At 40.0% G+C, this 23,986-nt stretch overlaps 1 protein-coding gene across 1 annotated transcript in view; it reads right to left on the reverse strand.

Annotated features, from left to right (window-relative positions):
• The window catches only part of LOC111950537 (THO complex subunit 2), an 88,587-nt gene extending 65,287 nt beyond the window's left edge, over positions 1-23,300 (reverse strand). Inside the window, 10 exon segments of the mRNA XM_070434483.1 lie at positions 888-1,043; positions 2,840-2,932; positions 3,356-3,516; positions 3,859-3,992; positions 4,593-4,714; positions 7,360-7,430; positions 7,566-7,617; positions 21,412-21,503; positions 21,767-21,822; positions 23,184-23,300. Coding sequence (XP_070290584.1) covers positions 888-1,043; positions 2,840-2,932; positions 3,356-3,516; positions 3,859-3,992; positions 4,593-4,714; positions 7,360-7,430; positions 7,566-7,617; positions 21,412-21,503; positions 21,767-21,822; positions 23,184-23,269 — 1,023 coding nt within the window. The 5' untranslated portion in view covers positions 23,270-23,300.
• Positions 23,301-23,986: the final 686 nt, after the last annotated feature.

The raw sequence follows: 23,986 nt of genomic DNA on the forward strand, positions 1-23,986 counted from the left end.
CCAAGTCAGTAAATCCCGAGACGTCATTTACTCCAGCAGCAATGGATGGGAACAAGGAAGTGTAGAAATCCCTCATCCTATCTGACGCTGCACTTCATTTGTGTGTGACTGACACAACCAACTGTGACACAGCATAGTAACAAGGCAGTGCTGTCAGGGAGAGGCTGTGACCGTGGGATGAGAGAGCTAGCTAGAGGACGAGTGCATATTCTGCTCCGTCAATGTCACACTGTCTTCTTTTTGCGACCAGGCTATTCTCAAAATGTGCCCTCATCTCACACTGTGGGGTTAATTTTGAAATGTTTTTTAAGCCACAGAAAAACTATTGTTGAAACAGATATTCACGCAATTTAGCATTAGCATGATGTGGGCACCCAGTTGACTGAGATGCAATCTGACAATCCRGAGCTTGGGCTAGAGGCTGGAGTTATTTTAGAAACATGGCCCACAAAAGCCTTCAGTGTTGCTATTCGTTAGAGTTAGCGCGCGGGATGGTGATAGGGGGTGGAAAAGGGGGCCGTGTGGAGTCTGCACATTTAACACGTCTGCGGCTGTGGCCTGACCGCTGCAGCGCTACCTAACAGACCTCCTCTGGTCCATCAATCACCGCCTGTGCAGTCTATCTGTGGTCCTCAGCAGCACGCTCTGCCTCAGACAGACACTGATTAGCACCTCGTTAACACACACACAACAATAAAGCATTTCCTTTGCCTTCAGCTACACACTGAGGCAGCCTTACAATGACTGGGATTCATCATGGAAAACAAAGAAGGACACTTGATGGAAGTAGAAGTAGTGCTTTGGTACAGAAGCTGAACCCAAACGTCCAGACATGTTTTTCCAATGGTAGAAATATATGTTGAGTAATGGTCATGAGATTACTTTACCTTGTCGTTCTTCTCCTCCTCTTTCTCCTTCTCTCTCTCCTTGTCCTCCATCTTCTCGGAGGGCACCACCACCATGGTGAGCTTGCGGGCGATCTGCTTGGCCTCCGTGATCTCTCTCTTGTGCTCCTCTACAATGCTGGCATCCAGTGGCATCAGCTGGGAGGGCAAGGCAGAGGCACAGAGGACAGGACAGACTCAGTCATATGTCAGATCACAGCTTACAGTACAATGCGATTCCATTTTCTTATTGGATCACCTGCTGCACAATCGGGCATTCACTGAGGACAAACAATGTTAGTCTTAAACCTTATACAGTGCATTCGGAGAGTATTCAGACCTCTTGACATTCTCCACATTTTGTTAAATTACAGCCTTATTCTAAAATGGATTACATTATTTGTCTCATCAATCTACACACAATAAAGCAAAAACAATTTTGAAATTTTTGCAAATGTATTAAAAATAAAAAAACAGAAATAGCTTATTTACATAAGTATTCAGACCCTTTGATATTAGACTCGAAATTGATCTCAGGTGCATCCTGTTTCCATTGATCATCCTTGACATGTTTCTACAACTTGATTGGAGTCCACCTGTGGTAAATTCAATTGATTGGACATGATTTGGAAAGGCACACACCTGTCTATATAAGGTCCCACAGTTGACAGTGCATGTCAGAGCAAAACCCAAGCCATGAGGTTGAAGGAATTGTCCGTAGAGCTCCGAGACAGGATTGTGTCAAGGCACAGATCTGGGGAAGGRTACCAAAAAATGTCTGCAGCATTTAATGTCCCCAAAAACACAGTGGCCTTCATCATTCTTAAATGTTTATTATTCTTTTTTTCTTTACCCCCTTTATCTCCCCAATTGGTAGTTACAGTCTTGTCCCATCGCTGCAACTGCCRTACGGTCTCGGGAGAGGCGAAGGCCGAGAGCCATGCGTCCTCCAAAACACGACCCTGCCAAGCCGCAMTGCTTCTTGACACACTGCTCGCTTAACTCGGAAGCCAGCCGCACCAATGTGTCAGAGTACACACCGTCCAACTGGAGACCTTGTCAGAGTGCATGCGCCCGGCCCGCCACAGGAGTCGCTAGAGCGCGATGGGACAAGGACATCCCGGCCGGCAAAACCCCTCCCCTAACCCGGACGTCGCTGGGCCAATTGTGCGCCGCTTCATGGGTCCCAAGATTCAACTCTTTGGCCTGAATGCCAAGCGTCACGTCTGGGGGAAACCTGGCACCATCCCTATGGAGAAGCATGGTGGTAGTAGCATCATGCTGTGGGGATGTTTTCCAGTGCAGGGACTGAGAGACTAGTCAGGATCGAGGGAAAGATGAACGGAGCAAAGTACAGAGAGATCCTTGATGAAAACCTGCTGCAGAGCGCTCAGGACCTCAGACCGGAGTGAAGGTTTAGCTTCCAACAGGACAACAATCCAAGCACACAGCCAAGACAATGCAGGAGTGGCTTCGGGACAAGTCTCTGAATGACCTTGAGTGGCCCAGCCAGAGCCCAGACTTGAACCCGATCAAACATTTCTGGAGATGCCTGAAAATAGCTGTGCAGCGACGCTCCCCATTCAACCTGAGACTTTGAGATGATCTGCATGTAGCGTCATACCCAAGAAGACTTGAGGTTGTAATTGCTGCCAAATGTGCTTCAACAAAGTACTGAGTAAAGGGTCTGAATACTTATGTAAATGTGATATTTCAGTTTGATAATTTTATTTTAAATTTGCACMAAAAAATATCTAAGAACCTGTTTTTGCTTTGTCATTTAGGGGTATTGTGTATATTGTAGAATGATGAGGGGAAAAATACGATTTAATACATTTTAGAACAAGGCTGTAATAAAATGTGGAAAAAGTCAAGGGGTCAGAATACTTTCCGAATGCACTGTATATAAAATTATATTTATATGTGAGACAAAGTGTGAATTGAGAGATGCTTACGTGCACATAGAGGTCCTCCAGCTCTATGAGGTTGTGGAGGAGGAGGGCAGCAGCAATGTGGTAGAGTGACGTAGGGGTCTCTTCATTAGGCTCCTGGGGGAGAGGGACAGTCAGAGAATACTCATTATGTACTGAGGAACAGCTAATGGATGGGGGGTCTAGTACAAATCAATATAGAAATTCACTCGACTGTCCTTTGATCCCCAACTTGGAGCTAAAGTGTGTATTTCAGTGCCGGGCAGCATTACTATTCACATCTGGTCTGACTGCACCATTTTTCCTCATTCCTGCAGGTCAAGGGAGAATAGCTGGAGAAAATTCCAAACCTGGGCAAGACTTATGTTCTCATCAATAAGACCTCGAAGTCTTTTCATTTAAATTGTTTATGGATTTCTCTGCTTCTTGTGTAGGTAGCTCCTCACAAATACCCATTTGTACAGTTTCTATGTGGCAGGTTTCAGACAGGCTGCAGAGTGCAGACAGTCAATGTCCAGTGGGGAGTCTGCTCTCTCTCACCTGGTTGAACTTGAACTTGAAGCCCAGGATGTGGCAGAGGGTGAGGGGTTCACACATGTAGGACTTGATGAGGGGCAGGAAGAACTCATCCTGGTCAGAGCGACACTCGTACACCTCCAGGATGATGTCCAGAACGCGGTTGGGGTCCAGGTTGAAGCATCCTTCAGGGTGGAGACGGGGTAAGTGTACAAATGACATCCGAATAACTTGGGTACCAAATATGGAGATGTGTTATGTAAATCCTATTTGGGAGTCTAACTGGTCAGGTACTGTTTTTAAAAGTTCTACAAATATTCACGTCCCAGGTAACATTTGAATCCTCAACTTAAACTGTAAAAAGCACTTCTGCCAAAATTCTAATCTCCATTACTTTCAGGGCTGGTCCCAGAAATGATTCATAACCGTCACAGAAAACACACTAAATCAAAGAGTGCCACAAGGGGCAGTTGTGTCTTGGCTGTAGAGAATGTGATGACAATGTAAAAAGACGAGGGGTTTCATACCTATCAGGGACTTGATGCTCTCTAGGACGACGTGGCTAGTGATGTTGCCTGAGAGGTCTTGGCCCAGCTCAGTGATCAGCTTGGCATAGCCCTCATTCTCTTCCCTTAGCAAGTTGAACTTCTGCTGCTTGTAACTAAGGGGACAGAGTTGAAAATAATATATAGGAGGCCACACACTACACAACCATGAGACAATTTTAGGCCCACATTTGAATGTGAATGAAATTATTATTTATTGTGTCTCTAGTGTATTACAGAGTAATAGAACCCTATACGGCCTGAATTACCATGTATTGCAACAAAGTAGTGTCTGAACAACAGCCTGAGAGAATATTAAAAAACTAAAGTATTGCAATTTATCTACATTCTGTGCTGACATTAATTAAATGTGGCATTCATGGCAAAGCTCTCATCCTATAGTGTAAATAGTCACGTATTAAACACCACAGCCACAGGCTGTAAGGTGGATAAAACAGGGATGGAGATGCAACCTTGAGTTAACAGCCTCTCCAGCACAGTCAGCCCAGCTGAGTAACAGATGTGCCCAGACCTATCCTGGGGATAACAGCAGCTAACCCAGGTTCTGGAGGGTGACTATGTGKGTTTTAACCTTTAACACGGTTTTTAATTTGGCTACTTGGACAGACCAATTTACTACGCTGTTGACCTTTTGACACTGAACATTACCAGATTTTTGTTTTTTACATATGAAAGTAAGTCACTGCTCCACTTACAATAGCTTGGTCTTGATTTTGACGATTTTCTGGTTGAACTGATGGGCTTGCTTTATGAGTCCTAGGGACTCCAGGGTCTCTGGGTCCAGTCTCTCCTTCAGAATGGCATCTGGCACAAATAACTGAAGAGAGGGCAGGAGGAAAACAAACAAGTGTCATATAAAGACTGGTAAATATATCTTATATGGTTATGAATGATAGCAAATTTAAAGAGGCAATCAGCAGTTGAAACAAAAACAAAGCGTTCTCCCGCCCGTTTCGGTAAAAAGCTGAGGGATGGGGCTGGAGAAATATAACTACTCTTAAAATCATAAACAGCGCGACGGATGCAAGTACTGACYATACATGATATCAAAATGTGAGTAAGACCTTTAAACATGTCAACATTCACAAGGCCGCGGGGCCAGACGGATTACCAGGACGTGTACTCACGAGCATGCGCTAATCAAATGGCAAGTGTCTTCACTGACATTTTCAACCTCTCCCTGACCGAGTCTGTAATACCTATGTTTCCAGCAGACCACTATAGTTTTTGTGCCCAAGAAAGCCAAGGTAACCTGCCTAAATGACTACCACCCTATAGCACTCATGACTATAGCCATGAAGTGCTTTGAAAGGTTGGTCATGGCTCAACACTATCATCCCAGAAAACCTAGACCCACTACAATTCGCATACCGCACCAACAGATCCACAAATTACGCAATCTCTATTGCACTCCACACTGCCCTTTCCCACCTGGACAAAACAGAATGCTGTTTGTTGACTACAGCTCAGCATTCGTGCCCTCAAAACTCATCACTAACCTAAGGACCCTGGGACTAAACACCTCCCTCTGCAACTGGATCCTTGACATCCTGACGGGCTGCCCTCAGGTGGTAAGGGTAGGCAACAACACATCTGCCACGCTGACACTCAATGCAGGGGCCTATCAGGGCTGCGTGCTTAAACCCTTCCTGTACGCCCTGTTCACTCCCTGGCCACGCACGACTCCAACACCATCAATAAGTTTGCTGACAAAACGACGGTGGTAGGCCTGATCACCGACAACGAGACAACTTATAGGGAGGAGGTCAGAGACCTGGCAGTGTGGTGCCAGGACAACAACCTCTCCCTCAACATGAGCAAGACAAATAAGCTGATTGTGGACTACAGGAAAAGGTGGGCCGAGCACGCCCCCATTCACATCAATGGGGCTGTAGTGGAGCGGATAGAGAGCTAACAAACTATCATGGTTCAAACACACAAAGAGTCAAAGAGTCATAGAGAGGGCACAACAACGCCTATTCCCCCACAGGAGACTGAAAAGATTTGGGTCCTCAGATCCTCAAAAAGTTATACAGCTGCACCATCCTGACTGGTTGCAACAACGCTTGGTATGACAACTGCTCGGCATCCTTCCACAAGTTGCTACCGAGGGTACTGCGTACGGCTCAGTACATCACCGGGGCCACGCTTCCTGGGGCCAAGCTTTCTGCCATCCAGGACCTCATTACCAGGCGGTGTCAGAGGCCCTAATWATTTTCAAAGACTCCAGTCATAGACTGTTCTCTCTGCTACCGCACGGCAAGCGGTACCGGAGCACCAAGTCTAGGTCCAAAAGGCTCCTTAACAGCTTCTACCCCTACGCCATAAGACTTCTGAACAGCTTCTACCCCTACGCCATAAGACTTCTGAACAGCTTCTACCCCTAAGCTATAAGACTTCTGAAAAGCTTCTACCCCTACGCTATAAGACTTCTGAACAGCTTCTTACCCTACGCTATAAGACTTCTGAACAGCTTCTACCCCTAAGCTATAAGACTTCTGAACAGCTTCTACCCTACGCCATAAGACTTCTGAACCAGCTTCTACCCCTACGCATAAGACTTCTGAACAGCTTCTACCCCTACGCCATATAGACTTCTGAACAGCTTCTACCCCTACGCTATAAGACTTCTGAACAGCTTCTACCCCTACGCTATAAGCACTCTGAACAGCTTCTACCCCTAAGCCATAAGACTTCTGAACAGTTGATCAGATGGTTACCTGGACTATTTGCAAATTGACCCATTTTTTACGCTGCTGATACTCTGTTTTTTATGTATGCATAGTCACTTCACCTCTACCTACATGTACATATTACCTCAACTAACTTGTACCCCTGCACATTGACTCGTTGCCGGTACCCCCTGTATATAGCCTCGTTATTGTTATTTTAGTGTGTTACTTTTTTTAAATTACTTTAGTTTATTTAAATATGTTATTTTTTTAGCAAACATTTTCTTTAAAAAAAACTGCATTGTTGGTTAAGGGCTTGTAAATAATTCAATTTGCTTTGAAATTATAGTTTGAAACATGTTTTGAGGCTATATAATGTTTGTTTACATTTACTTTGTTTACAAACATTGGAGTAAAACAAGCGTATATATTTTGGATTCTGATGGGATACGACAGTTGAACAAAGTTAATGAGGCATATATATAAGAATCAATGTCTACATACAGTATCATTCATAAGTTTAATTTTTTTTTAGCAACTGCTGATTGCACCTTTAACATTTGTGAAGAAAATCAAACATTACTATAATATTCTAAATTCAGAACCAATTTAAAAAACGTTTGTTCTTATTTAAGCTTGAAACAAATACTGTGTTTTGGCCTTACAATGGGAAATACAACAGACAAAGGTTGAGTTTTGTTTGAACAATACTACCACCTAGTGAAAGTTTGACATAATTTCATGATAACRGATTTTTGCTCCTTGCAGTAAAAACTTTAAATATACCTACCAGACATGCTCCCACTAGCTGGGTGTAATGGTCGCGTTTGTTTTTTTCCTCCAAAGAACTGGTCTCAATGTCTGTCAAAAATTAATTATTAAAACATAATATCATGATAACATTACAGTAATTGGCCAACTCATTTTTTTTTTTTACATTTAGGCATACAATTTCAAATGACTGTCACAATATGCCCAAACTGAAGTTATACCCACCTAGTATACTGAAAACATCTGCTAAAATGGATGGCATGTCATCGCGCAGTTCCTGGAAATAAACAAGAAATCAGAAGCATTCAAGACATACATTATTAAAAAAGGTAAATTCTCAATTACTTTTGTTTGCTGATAGAGAAGTTCCAGAAGTGTCATTTAGCTTTCTTTACAAKCAAAGCACAAGGTTCAGTCAGATTAATGAATTGGCTGGTCAGCAAAAGGGAACACTGTTTTCTTCTAGCACAGGTGCAAGTGTACCTTGTCTGCAGTAGTGGAAAAAGTGGCTAAATGTCATACTTGAGTAAAAGATACCTTAATAGAAAATGCCTCAAGTGAAAGTCACCCAGTAAAATACTACRAGTAGAAGTAAAGYATTTGCTTTTAAATATACTTAAGTATCAAAAGTAATTGTAATTGATAAAATATACTTAGATATCAAAAGTAAAATTWAAAGTATACATCTTTTAAAATTCCTTATATTAGACAGGATCAGACGGAACCATTTAATAAATGTTTTATTTATTTACGGATAGCCAGGGGCASACTCCAACACTCCGACATCATTTACAAATGAACCATGTGTTTAGTGAGTTAGCCAGATCAGAGGCAGTAGAGATGACATGGGATGTTCTCTTGATTCAGTGCATTCGGAAAGTATTCAGACCCCTTGACTTTTCCCACATTTTGTTACATTACAGCTTTATTCTAAAATGTATTAAATTAATTGTTTTCCTCATTGATCCACACACAACGACAAAGTGAAACAGGTTTTTAGAAAACTTTGCACATTTATTTAAAAATAAATAAGAATTCTAACCCTTTGCTATGAGACTCGAAATTGAGTTCAGGTGCATCCCGTTTCCATTGATCATCTTTGAGATGTTMCTACAACTTGATTGGAGTCCACCTGTGGTAAATTCAATTGATTGGACATGATTTGGAAAGGTTCACACCTGGSTATATAAGGTCCCACAGTTGACAGTGCATGTCAGAGAAAAAAACAAAAAACAAAATTCTCTGGTCTGATGAAACCAAGATTGAACTCTTCGGCCTGAATGCCTAGCGTCACCTCTGGAGGAAACCTGGCACCATCCCTACGGTGAAGCATGGTGTGAAGCATCATGCTGTGGGGGTGTTTTTCAGCGGCAGGGACTGGGAGACTAGTCAGGATCGAGGCAAAGATGAACGGAGCAAAGTACAGAGAGATCCTTGATGAAAACCTGCTCCATAGGGCTCAGGACCTGGGGCTTCGGTCCACCTTCCAACAGGACATCAACCTTGAACACACAGCCAAGACAACGCAGGAGTGGCTTTGGGACAAGTCTCTGAATGTCCTTGAGTGGCCCAGCCAGAGCCCAGACTTGAACCCGATCAAACATCTATGGAGAGACCTGAAAATAGCTGTGCAGCGACGCTCCCCATCCAACCTGACAGAGCTTGATAGGATCTGCAGAGAAGAATGGGAGAAACTCCCCAAATACAGGTGTGCCAAGGTTGTAGCGTCATACCCAAGAAGACTCGAGGCTGTAATTGCTGCCAAAGGTGCTTCAACAAAGTACTGAGTAAAGGGTTCAGTTTATTTGTAATAAATTAGCAAAAATATCTAAAAACCTGTTTTTGCTTTATCATTATGGGGTATTGTTTAACTTCACTAGGGTAGGGGGAATTTTGGATGAAAAGCGTGCCCAAATTAAACTACCTGCTACTCAGGCCCAGATGCTAGGATATGCATATAATTAGTAGATTTGGATAGAAAACACTCTAAAGTTTCCAAAACTGTTAAAATAATGTCTGAGTATAACAGAACTGATATGGCAGGCGAAAACCAGAGGAAAATCCAACCAGGAAGTACTATTATTTTGAAAGACTGTTTTTCCATTGAAAGCCTATCCACCATACAAAGACTTGTAGAGGAAGCTCTATGGCATGTGGCCAGTCTTTAGGCATTGTTTCAGGCCAGTCTTCAGGCATTGTTTTACTCTGAAAAATGAGGGAGATACAGCACTTTCAATGAGAAGCCAGTGGAAATTTCCACACATCAGCCATGCGCCTGATCGGGAACGCGCCTTTCTTGTTTCTCCTTTCCTATTGACGAAGCTTTTGTCTRGTTGAAATATTATTGATTATTTATGACAAAAACAACCGGAGGTTTGATTTTAAACATCGTTTGGCATGTTTCTACCAACTTTTATTGTACTTTTCGTTTTTACTGGACAGTTTTTGGTCATAAAGGAGGGACATTATCGAACAAAACAAACATTTGTCTAACATGGAGACCTGGGAGTGCCACCAGATGACGATCAAAGGTAAGTGATTTTAATGCTATTTCTGACTTGTGAGCCCTCTCCTTGGCTGGAAAATGGCTGTATGGGTTTCTGTAGCTAGGTGTTGACCTAACATAATCGCAAAGTGTGCTTTCGCCGTAAAGCCTTTTTGAAATCTGACACAGCAGTTGCATTAAGGAGAAGTTTATCTTTATTCGTATGTTTAACACTTGTATCTTTTATCAATGTTTATGATGAGTATTTCTGTTATTTGATGTGGCTCTCTGCACTTTCACAGGATGTTTGTTTGAGACAATGCATTTCTGAACATAACGCGCCAATGTAAACTGAGATTTTTGGATATAAATATGAACTTTATCGAACAAAACATACATGTATTGTGTAACATGAAGTCCTGAGTGCCATCTGATGAAGATCATCAAAGGTTAGTGATTAATTTAATCGCTATTTCTGACTTGTGAGCCCTCTTCTTGGCTGGAAAATGGCTGTATGGTTTTCTGTGACTAGGTGCTGACCTAACATAATCGCAAGGTGTGCTTTCGCCGTAAAGCCTTTTTGAAATCAGACACTGGCTGGATTAACGAGAAGTTTCTTTAAAATGGTGTATAATTTTAATTTTAATTATGAGATTTCTGTTGTTTTGGCGCCCTGCAATTTCACTGATAAAATGCTATCGTCCTACTAGTACCAGAGAGGTTAACAATTTAATACATTTTAGAGTAAGGCTAWTCTTAACAWGTAAGTTCGCAAGAGGCAAATAATGAAACAATTCTACCCATGTTGTGGATTGTAATAATAGAAAAGATAAATATGTTTTTTTTGTATCTTCAAATATAACAACTAATTGGAACACAAAAGCACTAATTCAACAACATTGTGGAGATAAAAACAGAGCAGACAGAAGGCACAGTATGTGGATATGTGTGGATGTATTGAGATGGGTGGTGTATGTTTTTTGGTGTTTGAGAAAGTGTGACGTTAAGTGAGTGAGAAAGGAAATGGTTGCATATCCCAGAACCAATGTATGTCTGTGAGCAAGGGTTGTGAGAGAGATTTCGATTTTGTGCAAGTATACATTTTAATGAATTATACAGCTTATTTATTTATTGTCCTATCATGGGGAACTACATTTAAAAAATAAATAATACATCTAATTTATTTATGGTCCTATATTGATGGAACGGACCACATCCCTATACACCCACCTGAACGACCAAGATACTAAGGAGAAGTCCTTATCTGTTTTATGGGCCTGCTGTAAGCGGCCTGTATGCAGCCAAAATGTGGTCAGAGACCTTCTAGAGCAGCACCGCCCGCTCAAGATTCTGAGCCTGCCTGGCTGGGTTGGTCCTACAAAGCCAGAGCCCCCTGATGGGAGAGCATAATAAGGAAATTCTCAAAGCTGCTAATAAGAACCTTGATGACCTTGTACCTAGCCGGTGGGGATTCCGGGTGCCCCCACCCAGGCAGTGGCAACACTAGCTGCAGTAACCAATGGGCAGGGGGTCACTCGGACATTCAGAGAGGGAGCATATTATTGTGGCCCTGGTGGCACAAAATCAAAGGTCTGCACAGAGATGCTTGGGAATATGGTAACAACGGGGGACCATTTGTGGGTGTTTCAGGGCAACGGRATATATCTGACAATGGTTAATCAAATCTCCCCCTTTTTTGCCTACTTTTTGCTCAGTTTTGCCTGCCTTCTCAAACAGCTGCAACTGTATATGCATTCGTAAATCAAGATCTTTCTTGAGTTGGGCTCTGGGATGGTGCAACTGTTGAGAATCTGAGACTACGGTTGGTTGTGTGTGTGGGTGGTGTGTGTGTGCCACAACTGTTGCGAGGGAGTAAAMGATGTTAGGAACAATATAGGATGAATCACAATAATTGCTTGCCATAATGTAATTTTGGTAATGGTGAGACTGGTGAGAGGTAAAAATCCTTTGCATAAACCGCCTAGACTACTACAAATATTAATGGCTAATTTAGGAAAATAACAGATTTTTTTTTTTTTTTAATGGCTCTATATATAAAATACAAATCGAGGTGAGGGCGATGGAAATGCGTTTGATCTGCTTCTGTTCTGTGGGTGGCACTGTGTGCTCGTTTCGAAGGATKGGTCCCAGTCTCTCCGGGGCGGTCTGCCGGGCATTGGGATGACAACCCAACTCGGGATGATGGGTGGTTTTAGTGGGTGGAATAATGGGGACCAATTGGAGATTTACTTAGTAGCAACGCAAATATCATGGTACAGCTATATAGACACTCAATCATCATGTTACTTTTTAATGGTACGTTTACAAACATATATCATGACAAATAGAATTGAAACTTGGGTCTCATTATGGTAATTGGTGAAATAAGTATAGCCAGTTATAATTGTAATGGCTTAGCAGATAATAAGAAAAGACGATCAGTATTTACCTGGCTAAAAGAGAAGTTTACAGGAAACTCATTCAACAATTTTAGATAAAGTTTTGTGGAAAAAGTACTGGGGGGGGGGGCAAAATATATTTCTCCCATGGGTAAAGAAATTCAAAAGGGGTGATGATATTAATTAACAGTAATTTTGATCCAAATGTGCAAATTGTCCAAGCAGATCCTCAAGGTAGATGGATGATTTTAAATATGTTATTAGAACATAAACAGATATTGGCTTAATAACCTATACGGTCCAAATAATGATCCAAGCTTCTTTGAAAATATATAATAATTTATCAACTACACAAGCAACACTAAATCAAATAAAAAATGTATTTGTCACATGCGCTGAATACAATAGGTGTAGACCTTACAGTGAAATACTTACTTACGAGACCCTAACCAACAATGCAGTTTAAAAAAAATAGGGATAAGAATAAGAGATAAAAGTAACTAAAAAKTAGCAGTAAAATAACAATAGAGACACTATATACAGGGGGGTACCGATACAGAGTCAATGTGCAGGGGCACCGATTCGTTGAGGTAGTATATACACTAGACTATATTATTATGGTGGGAGATTTTAATAAGGATGTAAATATCTACATGGACCGTAAAGGAAATCACTACAAACTATCCCCCTCAGGCACTTAAGGAAATCATGAATGTCATGGATATATTGGAATTAGTGGATATACAGAGGCTTAAATACCCTGACCTAGTGAGATATACATGGCAGAGGCTTAATCAAACTAGTCGTCTTGATTACTTTTCTTATGTCATTCTCTCTGGCACCAAAAGTGTTGATAGGGGACAGAATGCGGTCAGACCATCACATAATTGGCATATATATTACTCTTACATCATTTCCACGTGGGTGAGGATATTGGAAATGTAATCAAAGCCTACTGGATATAAACATGTTTTTAACTAGGACAGAATAATTTATAACGGACTTTTTCCCACAACATAGGTACAGCCCTTATTGTATGGGACACTTTTACAAGTGCCTTCAGAGGCCATGAAATTCAGTACTCACTTATTAAACAAAAGCAATTTAGGTCAAGAGAGTCCATATTAACAAAGGAAATTGAAGGACTAACAGCAGATAGAAAGCAATAAAAACTGTACCATAGAGGCTGAGAATAAGTTAGAGGAAAAACAAAAAGAAATAGAGGAACTTATTCAAGAAAGATCCAGTGTAATATATTATTTTTTTTWAAAGCGAACTGGATGGAATATGGGGAAAAATTTACCAAATTCCTTTTCCATCTTCAACATAGAAATGCTACCCCCAAAAATATTGAAACTTGTTACAAATGATGAAGTCACTCATGATTCACCAAACAATATTTTGAAAGAGGAAGTAAAGTACTTTAAGAATGTTTTCATTTCAGTCTCCTCCATCTCCACTAACCGAAGCTAATTGTATGGATTTCCCCCCCCTATTAATGATGTAAAATTAACATATGTACAGAAAGACTCATGTGAATGCCAAATTACAGAGGAGGAACTTCTTGACGCAATTAAAGCCTTTAAGTCCGGGAAAACTCCAGGGCTGGATGGCATACCAGTTAAGGTAGTATATCAAACCTTTTTTGATATACTCAGAGGACCATTATTAGCATGTTTTAACCACTCCTATACAAACGGTAGATTATAGTCTGATTTCATTATTACTGAAACAGGATCCAAATGGTATATATAAAGATGCAGTCCACTTTAAAAAAATGGAGGCCTCTTACAATTCAGTGTTGTGATGCAAAAATTCTAGCTAAATGCTTGGCGCATAAAATTAAAAAAGGTTTTGTCAGATATTATTCATCCTAATCAGACATATTTTTTACATGGACGATACATTGGAGATAATACAAGACAAGTACTGGAAACAATAGAATACTATGAAATATCGGGGAAACCAGGCCTGGTTTTTATAGCGGATTTTGAAAAGGCTTTAGATAAAGTACAACTGGAGTTTATATATACATTTTGGAAAATAGCTTTTAAAGTTTTGGATTTTTACGAATGATCTATGAAAGACAGGGTCCTGAAAAATATAGATAGACAGACAGACAAYAACAAMTATATATGGGAAGCAGGCAAATGCCTTTCACTGAGTTGTGCAAAGACAGACTGACAAGGGTGAGAATTCATTTTAATTTATCTTAATCTATAGTAACCCTAGGTGTAAAATAGTAAATAATGAATACATCTCAGATAGTTTTAAACTGTCAAGAGGAGTATAAAAAGCTTGTCCACTATCGGCATATCTCATTGTTATTGCCATCGAAATGTTAGCTAAAATTAGATCCAATAATAAYATTAGGGGTTAGAAATCCATGGCTTAAAAACAAAGGTGTCATTGTACACTGATTCATGTTTCCTTTTAAAACCACAATTAGAATCACTCCACAGCCTCAGAGGATCTAGATACTTTCTCTAACTTCTCTGGATTAAAACCAAATTATGATAAGTATTACATCACAAAAAAAAAATGCAACTATTACAATACCGTGTAGTTTACCAATAAAATGGTCTGACGGGGATGTGGACATACTCGGTATACATATCCCGAAAGAAACACATTTTTATAGAAAGTTAGCAAAAATAGAACYTGCTACCATGGAAAGGAAAATACCTGTCTATTTGTGGAAAAATCTCTCTGATTAACTCTTTAGTCATATCACAGTTGACCTATTTGCTTATGGTTTTGTCTACACCTAGTGACCTGCTTTTTAAATTATATGATCAAACAATCTTCAATTTTATTTGGAACGGCAAGCCAGACAAAATTAAAAGGGCCTATTTATATAACGAATATGGAGTGCAGAAATGATTAAATATTAAAGCATTAGACCTCTCACTAAAGGCATCAGTCATACAAAAGTTATACTTAAATGCGAAATGGTTCTCTAGTAAATTAGTACGAATGTCTCACCCCATGTTCAAGAATGGCCCTTTTCCCTTTATTCAGATTACAACTGCTCACTTTCGTTTATTTGAAACGAAATAATCTCCAAAATATTAGAAAGTTGGATGCAATTTCAGTTTAATCCACCTGAAAAGACAGAACAAATTATACAACAAATATTTGTTAAACTCCAATAAACTAATTGATTAAAAAAAATTAAAAAAGGTAAAATATATCATAAATAGGACTGGTGGAGTTCACACATGCAGCTAACAGACATATGGAAATGTCTGCTCTACCCAAAATTACAACCAACTAATTCCAGCATTACCACAAAAATGGAAGAGAAAAGTGGAAGGGGGAAAAAGGAAGGAACTTGTCTGTTGGCCCTGCATTATAGTCCAAAAATGGTTAAAGAAAATTGTAATAAACAAAAATATATACCAGTTTCATTTAAGGACCAAAGAATTGACAGCTGTGCCATATAAATTGCAAAATATTTGGTAAGAGAATTTCGATGTACTGATTCCATGGCACATGGTTTATGAATTGACACGCAAAACGACGCAAGATTCAAAACTTTTAATTTTTCAATTTTAATTATACAAAAATCTTGTAACATATAGAATGTTTATATATGTATATGGGATACAACCTTCCCAGCTCTGCAGATTTTGCTGCAAGGAGGCAGTCATTAGATAATTTATTTTGGTATTGTCCATATGTAGCTCGTTTTTGGTCACAGGTCCAAGAATGGCTGAAGAATTGCAACATTTACCTAGAACTAACGTTGCAGATAGCAATGCTGGGTTATTTGAAAAGTCAGTCAATCAATAACATAATTACTATTTTAGCAAACATATTTCTTTAATTTACAATCTGTAGAAGCTATGAGAAAAGAAAGGTTCAGTACTTTTGTGAAGTATCACAGCACAGTTGAAAAATATATGGCAAATAGAAATCCAAAATGGATGGTGTTCAGAGATAGATGGGAGGGGTTGAACGGAGCTGAAGGGGGTGACTAATAACAACAAGATAACAAAGGTTCAGACATTTTGTGAAATAGCATAGTTACAAATAGATAAACTGGATTGACATCAGAAATAGAGGAAGGCCAGGACTAAAAACAAAAAATATAACTATTGTTTATTAGTTTACTCCAATTGGGGGAGGGGTTGTAGGGTTTGCGGGGAATAATAAAGGTATATTTAAAAAAAAGATGCATGCATGCATGTACAGTTGAAGTCAGAAGTTTACATACACCTTAGCCAAATACATTTCAACTCAGTTTTTCATAATTCCTGACATTTAATCCTAGTAAATATTGCCTGTCTTAAGATCACCACTTTATTTTAAGAATGTGAAATGTCAGAATAAGAGAGAATTATTTATTTCAGCTTCTATTTCTTTCATCACATTCCCAGTGGGTCAGAAGTTTACATACACTCAATTAGTATTTGGTAGCATTGCCTTTAAATTGTTTAACTTGGGTCAAACGTTTCAGGTAGCCTTCCACAAGCTTCCCACAATAAGTTGGGTGAATTTTGGCCCATTCCTTCTGACAGAGCTGGTGTAACTGAGTCAGGTTTGTAGGCCTCCTTGCTCGCACACGCTTTTTCAGTTCTGCCCACAAATGTTCTATGGGATTGAGGTCAGGGCTTTGTAATGACCACTCCAATACCTTGACTTTGTTGTCTTTAAGCCATTTTGCCACAACTTTGGAAGTATGCTTGGGGTCATTGTCCATTCGGAAGACCCATTTGCGACCACGCTTTAACTTCCTGACTGATGTCTTGAGATGCTGCTTCAAAATATCCACATCATTTTCCATCCTCACGATGCCATCTATTTTGTGAAGTGCACCAGTCCCTCCCGCAGCAAAGCACCCCCACAACATGATGCTGCCACCCCTGTGATTCACGGTTGGGATGATGTTCTTCGGCTTGCAAGCCTCCCCCCTTTTCCTGCAAACATAACGATGGTCATTATGGCCAAACAGTTCTATTTTTGTTTCATCAGATCAGGAAAAAAAAGTACGATATTTGTCCCCATGTGCAGTTGCAAACCGTAGTCTGGCTATTTTATGGCCGTTTTGGAGCAGTGGCTTCTTCCTTGCTGAGCGGCCTTTCAGGTTATGTCGATATAGGACTCGTTTTACTGTGGATATAGATACTTTTGTATCCGTTTCCTACAGCATCTTCACAAGGTCCTTTGCTGTTGTTCTGGGATTGACTTGCACTTTTCGCACCAAAGTACGTTCATCTCTAGGAGACAGAACGAGTCTCCTTTTTGAACGGTATGACGGCTGCGTGGTCCCATGGTGTTTATACTTGCATACTATTGTTTGTACAGGCGTTTGGAAATTGCTCCCAAGGATGAACCAGACTTGTTGAGGTCTACGATTTTTTTTCTGAGGTCTTGGCTGATTGATTTTGATTTTCCCATGATGTCAAGCAAAGAGSCAMTGAGTTTGAAGGTAGGCCTTGAAATACATCCACAGGTACACCTCCAATTGACTCAAATGTCAATTTGCCTATCAGAAGCTTCTAAAGCCATGACACCATTTTCTGGAATTTTCCAAGCTGTTTAAATGCACAGTCAACTTATTGTATGTAAACTTCTGACCCACTGGAATTGTGATACAGCGAAATAATCTGTCTGTAAACAATTGTTGGGAAAATTACTTGTGTCATGCACAAAGTAGATGTCCTAACGGATTTGGCAAAACTAGTTTAACAAAACATTTGTGGAGTGGTTGAAAAATGTGTTTTAATGACTCCAACCTAAGTGCATGTAAACTTCCGACTTCAACTGTATACACACGCACACATATACATACATACATACATACAYACACACACACACACATATGCCAAAAATATATATGGGGGATTGGAAATKATGCAGACAATTACATTGATGGAAGCAACAATCTACTAAAGCTGATCTACCCCAWAACTTTTTGGGAAATATATWTWTTTTTTAATAATTAAAATTTAGGACAAGGCTGTAACATAACATTTTGAAAAAGTCAAGTGGTATGATTACTTTCCGAAGGCACTGTATATCTACAAAAACAAGACAGATGCTGCCTATGTTGCCTGTTTGAGTGTTTGTTTAATAGACTACTGCTTTTTATTTTACCTTTATTTAACTAGGCAAGTCAGTTAAGAACAAATTCTTATTTTCAATGACGGCCTAGGAACAGTGGGTTAACTGCCTTGTTCAGGGGCAGAACGACAGATTTTTACCTTGTCAGCTCAGGAAATCGATCTTGCAACCCTTCAGTTACTAGTCCAACGCTCTAACCACTAGGCTACCTGCCGCCCCGATTCCGTGAGCACCAAGCCTCACGCCATCACAACACGTCAGATAAATAATTTCACAAATTCTGCTGTTTTTAAATCTTTGCTATGATGTAATAAAGGCATTACACTTTTTTTCTGTTAGAACAGCCTCTCTGGTATTATTTATAATTTATGAAGTGTTGCTTACACTGTACCAAATTGTCAGAAAAATAATAACCCTCCTTTACTTGATCTCCTTATTGTTATTATTACTATTACGGTCATAATTATAATAAGTAATGTCATTATAATTAGTAGGCTTAGTATAGAAGCCTTGTATAACCACCATCAAGCTGTAGGCCTAAGAGCGGATSCTGTTGAGTCCTTAATACCATAACTTACTTAGGCCTTTATTTCAATAGTTATATAGGCTACTGAATCAATGATTCATTAATGTCATCACACAGCACATGAGTCATTCATGATTTGAAATGCAATCAAGCATTTTAGTTTTAAAATAACAAAGTGACCCTTGAATAAGCATAAAAAATTAATAATTCCATCCTGGAAATGGTTGCTGTAACAAAGGCTTTACAAAAAATCGTTACAACAGACTCTMTGGTACTTATAAATGTATTTAGTGTCGTTTATAATGTTCCAAAGGGTCAGAAATATTATATTGTTATCGAACACCAAATAATATGTACGCAGCGCTTGCTCCTTACCTTCTTTTTCTTGATCTCCAGTATTTTCCACGAGTCACATTTATTCCACACATCTGACTTCCCCATTATCTCCTGAGCAACCAGTAAACATTCACCTGTTTTGAGTTTGTCACTTCCTTTGAATCCATTTTGCTGTCAATGTTTTACAGTGTTCGGAATTTGTTATAACCAATTTATTGATGTGATTATGATAGGCTATAAGTCAGGCCCTATTGGTCAGGTGCATGCGATGCATACATGTTACGTATAAAGAGGAAGGGTTGAAGGAATAGTGAATGTTTTTCCCTAAACAAATGAGGGATTAGTTATATAAATGCAACATATGTTGGTCCCATGTTTCATGCTCTGAAATAAAAGCTCACAGAAATGTTCAGTACGCACAAAAAGCTTATTTCCCTCAAATGTTGTTTACATCCCTGTTAGTGACCATTTCTTCTTTGCCAAGATAATCCATTACCTGACAGGTGTGGCATATCAAGAAGCTGATTAAACAGCATGATCATTACACAGGTGCACCTTGTGCAGGGGGCAATAAAAGGCCACTAAAATGTACAGTTTGTCACAACACAGTGCCACAGATGTCTCAAATTGAGGGACGTGCAATTGGCATGCTGACTGCAGGAATGTTCATCTGAGGTGTTGCCAGAGAATTGAACATTAATTTCTCTACCATAAGGGACATTTAAACATTGTTTTAGAGAATTTGGTAGTTTGTCTAGCCGGCCTCACAACCTCAGACAACGTGTAACTACGCCAGCCCAGGACCTCCACATACGGCTTCTTCACCTGCGGCATCGTCTGAGACCAGCCATCCGGACAGCTGATGAAACTGGGGGTTTGCACAACTAARAAATGTCTGCATAAACTGTCAGAAACCATATCAGGGTCTTGACCGACTTCAGTATGCAAATGCTCACCTTTGATGACCACTGGCACACTGGAGAAGTTTGCTCTTCACGGATGAAACCCGGTTTCAACTGTACCGGGCAGATGGCAACAGTGTGTATGGAGTTGTGTGGGCGAGCGTTTTGCTGATGTCAACGTTGTCCCATAGTGGCGGTGGGGTTATGGTATTGGCAGGCATAAGCTACAGATAACGAACACAATTGCATTTGATTGATGGCAATTTGAATGCACAGAGACACCGTGACGATATCCGGAGGCCCTTTGTTGTGCCATTTATCTGCCGCCATCACCTCATGTTTCAGCATGATAACGCACGGTCCCATTTGGCAAGGATCTGTACACAATTCCTGGAAGTTGAAAATGTCCCAGTTCTTTCATGGCCTGCATACTCACCAGACATGTCACACATTGAACATGTTTGGGATGCTCTGGAGCAACGTGTACGACAGCGTGTTCTAGTTTCCACCAATATCCAGCAACTTCGCTCAGCCATTGAAGAGGAGTGGGACAACATTGCACAGTCCCACAATCAACAGCCTGATCAACTCTATGTGAAGGAGATGTGTCGCGCTGCATGGGGCAAATGGTAGTCACACCAGATACTGACTGGTTTCCTGATCCATGCCCCTACCTTTTTTTAAGGTATCTGTCACCAACAGGTGCATATCTGTATTCCCAGTCATGTGAAATCCATAAATTAGGGCCTAAATAATTTATTTCCTTATATGAACTCCAACTCTGTAAAATCTTTGAAATTGTTGCATGTTTTGTTTATATTTCGGTTCAGTGTATGTTGCAGCTTCAGCAACAAGGACAGCGCAATAAACACTGTTGATGTTCTGTGGTGGTCGCTGCAACAGGGAGGAGAGAGAGACAATGGGTGCTAGTCACAGTCACTCGCTGTCATTTTTCCTTAACATAGCTCAGCAAGTTTTGATTAAAACATCAGATATGTCTATAATTTCAACACACTTTCTTTTTTTTGGGGAGTGCCCTAAAAATATATATTTCACAGCGGTTTAGATGGTACAATGATTCTCTACACTATACTTGCTTGTTTTGTCACAAACTGAAATTATAAGTACTATTTGAATTTTAGTAACAAGGTAATGGCGGCACGATTTCTGTATAGTGYATCTTTACTAACCAGAAAATAAGAACTAAATACACATCACTCCAGATACTGTGCGAGTCAATGTTTTCACTAAAAGGACTATCGTATAGGCCACAAAATCCTCTAAAAGCATTGCAGGTTTTCTGGGATGACAGACATTGCAGACAATGAGAGGACTTCAACAAGGCCATACATACCATCATGTCACTGAGGACGCTAGCAGCGAGGTCCAGCTTGAAGTTCCCTTGTACGACATGCCAGCAGAGTTCATACAAAGCAGCCTGTATATCTAAAGAATGAAGGGATGAGGCAAACGGGAAGAGAATTATTCCCAATACAATGTGTCAGTATTAGACCTACTCACAAACAGTCAACCGAAGAGTTGTTGAGATGTAAGCTTGGTATGATGCTATAAGAACATTAGATGACACCTGACATAGCAAGAAACCATCATTGAATGAATAGTACATCTTCATTTCAGGTAGCAATTGTACTCAATGGTAACAAAATTAACATGCATACTGTTCTTTCAAATAGCAGAGCGGTACATACCTTTTATTATGCTGTCATGATTGGTTTTGTCTGCAAGATTCTTACATAGTTGTACACTGAACAGAGAAGGGGAAAAGGTGACTTTATACTTTATATTAGCTAGTTTATTTTCAATGACTAGGATACTAGTATTTTCAGTGAATAGTTATCTAAATGATCATAGCTGGTACAGTTAGTAGTAGTGTACAGTAGTATATGCATACATAATGTGTAGTGTGTTGCAGACAGCCTAATCTCCGCCTCTAATAATAACACTGCATATAATACTGTAACTAACAGACGTTATTGTTTTATGAGGACGCCATTCTGAGCATTTTTTCATATGGCAATTTAAAACATTGTCAAAACTGGAATGTCCAGTTACTAGAGAGCTTGAAGACTAAATACTGACCAATGCCAACTGGTGTGCCCTTGAGCAAGGCACTTAACCCTAACTGCTCCTGTAAATCAGTTAAGAGCGTCTATTAAATATCTGAAATGTAACGTTAATTGTAACTGTTGCCAATTATTAAATCAGTTGAAATCGCCCCCATACTAGCTAACTCAGTCGACGACATGTTTTCAATTCAGTACCGTTAGCTATCTAGATAGTTAGGGACTACCATAAGAATTACCATGATGATAGAAAATGTGGAGACAAAGTGATAACTGCCAGGGAACCATGTATTACCTAAAATATCAGTAGCTTGCTCGTTAATCCATACAGATGGTGGCTATTCTAAACAAAGTGGCCAACGAGCTAGCTTGCTAATGTTTCGTGTAGCAAGAATCAGATGGTGGTGCCAGCATAATCAGCTTGCTGGGTATGCGTCGGTAGCTAGTTAGCTTATTATGTGATCACCAACTGTACGTTGTGTGATGCAGTAGCTAGCTCACTGTTCATTAAGTTATCTTACCAACTAGCTAGTTAGCTACATTGGGTAACTACTAGCTAACATTATAATGTACAGGGTCAACTACCAGGCTAACCTGCATCATTAGCTGCTTAGCTAACGTTAACTAGCTAGCCTACTGGCTTTCACAGCAATAAGCTACTGTAGCTAGTTGCTTCGGAGGACTGGCGGCGGACTCGAAAGTTAGCTAACTAATTAGTTCGTATCGAATGACCCAGGCCAACTGTGTTAAATTAATTGTTATATCAATCCCATATGGAATCTGTCGAATTCTGTACCAAACTATAATTTCTAACATAATTATTGAACCGCAGCCAACTGTATCTTGCTATTGTGAAATGGCCTCACTGTTTGAAGTAGGGTTAGCTAGCTAGTTAGCATGCTAGGTTTGCTAATTCACATTGCGAGATTGCCCAGGTCTCGTACGAGGATAACGATGGGAACTGGTTGCATGGCTCAACAACCCTTATGGAAAATGAAACAAGACATTCGTCCTCACAATTTAACTATATAATACAACTTACAACTCATGTTTTCCAGATTTTTCCCAGTTTTTGATCCAATCAGCAGGCAGGATAAGTGTCGCCATCTTCCYCAAAATACCACACATAGCCCGGATGTCTAGCTGAATGCCGGGTCAAAGTATGCAACCCAGTGCATCGTGGGACGCCGAATAAATTTCAGGTCTTCCAGTCAAATTTAACCACAAAGTTACCCATTACCCATACCCCATTATTGTAACATTGGCTTCCTTACTCTTTAAAAAGACCCACATTCATCCTTTAGTGATCTACATGATCACCATCCCAGTGCTGACACCAGTGTAGCAACCCCTGAGGCAGGTGATTCAAACCAGGGTCACACAACCAGTGACTATACTGCACTCTGTCCCGTAGTCATTTCATTTAAGTGTAAGAGAGAAATAGTMATGGCGTCTTTTTGTAGGCACTAACTCCACCATGGTTCGTTGGACTAAGCCTATAGAGAAAATTTTATTTTTGTATGTGTTTTAGAATAACACAGAAAATAAGGTCTATGGTAAACAGGCTTAGGAGATCTTATACGTTTAGTTCTATAAGATAATCTTCATCAGCTAACGTCACATTGTGAATTTTGAATCATGTTATTAAAAACAACAAAGGCTTCATAATTAATAAAGTTAATGTCGAGTGCTATTATCTCATAAAACAAAACAGATAAGATCTCCTAAACCTGTGTTAACCTCAGAGTTTATTTCCTGTGTATATTCCAAAACCCTATTCTTTCCCCATTATTTTTTCCCATAGGGATGGCTGAACAAACTAGAGGTAACTCATTTCTGGGTTTT

This window comes from Salvelinus sp. IW2-2015, linkage group LG23, assembly GCF_002910315.2.
Source record: "Salvelinus sp. IW2-2015 linkage group LG23, ASM291031v2, whole genome shotgun sequence".
Taxonomy (NCBI): domain Eukaryota; kingdom Metazoa; phylum Chordata; class Actinopteri; order Salmoniformes; family Salmonidae; genus Salvelinus; species Salvelinus sp. IW2-2015.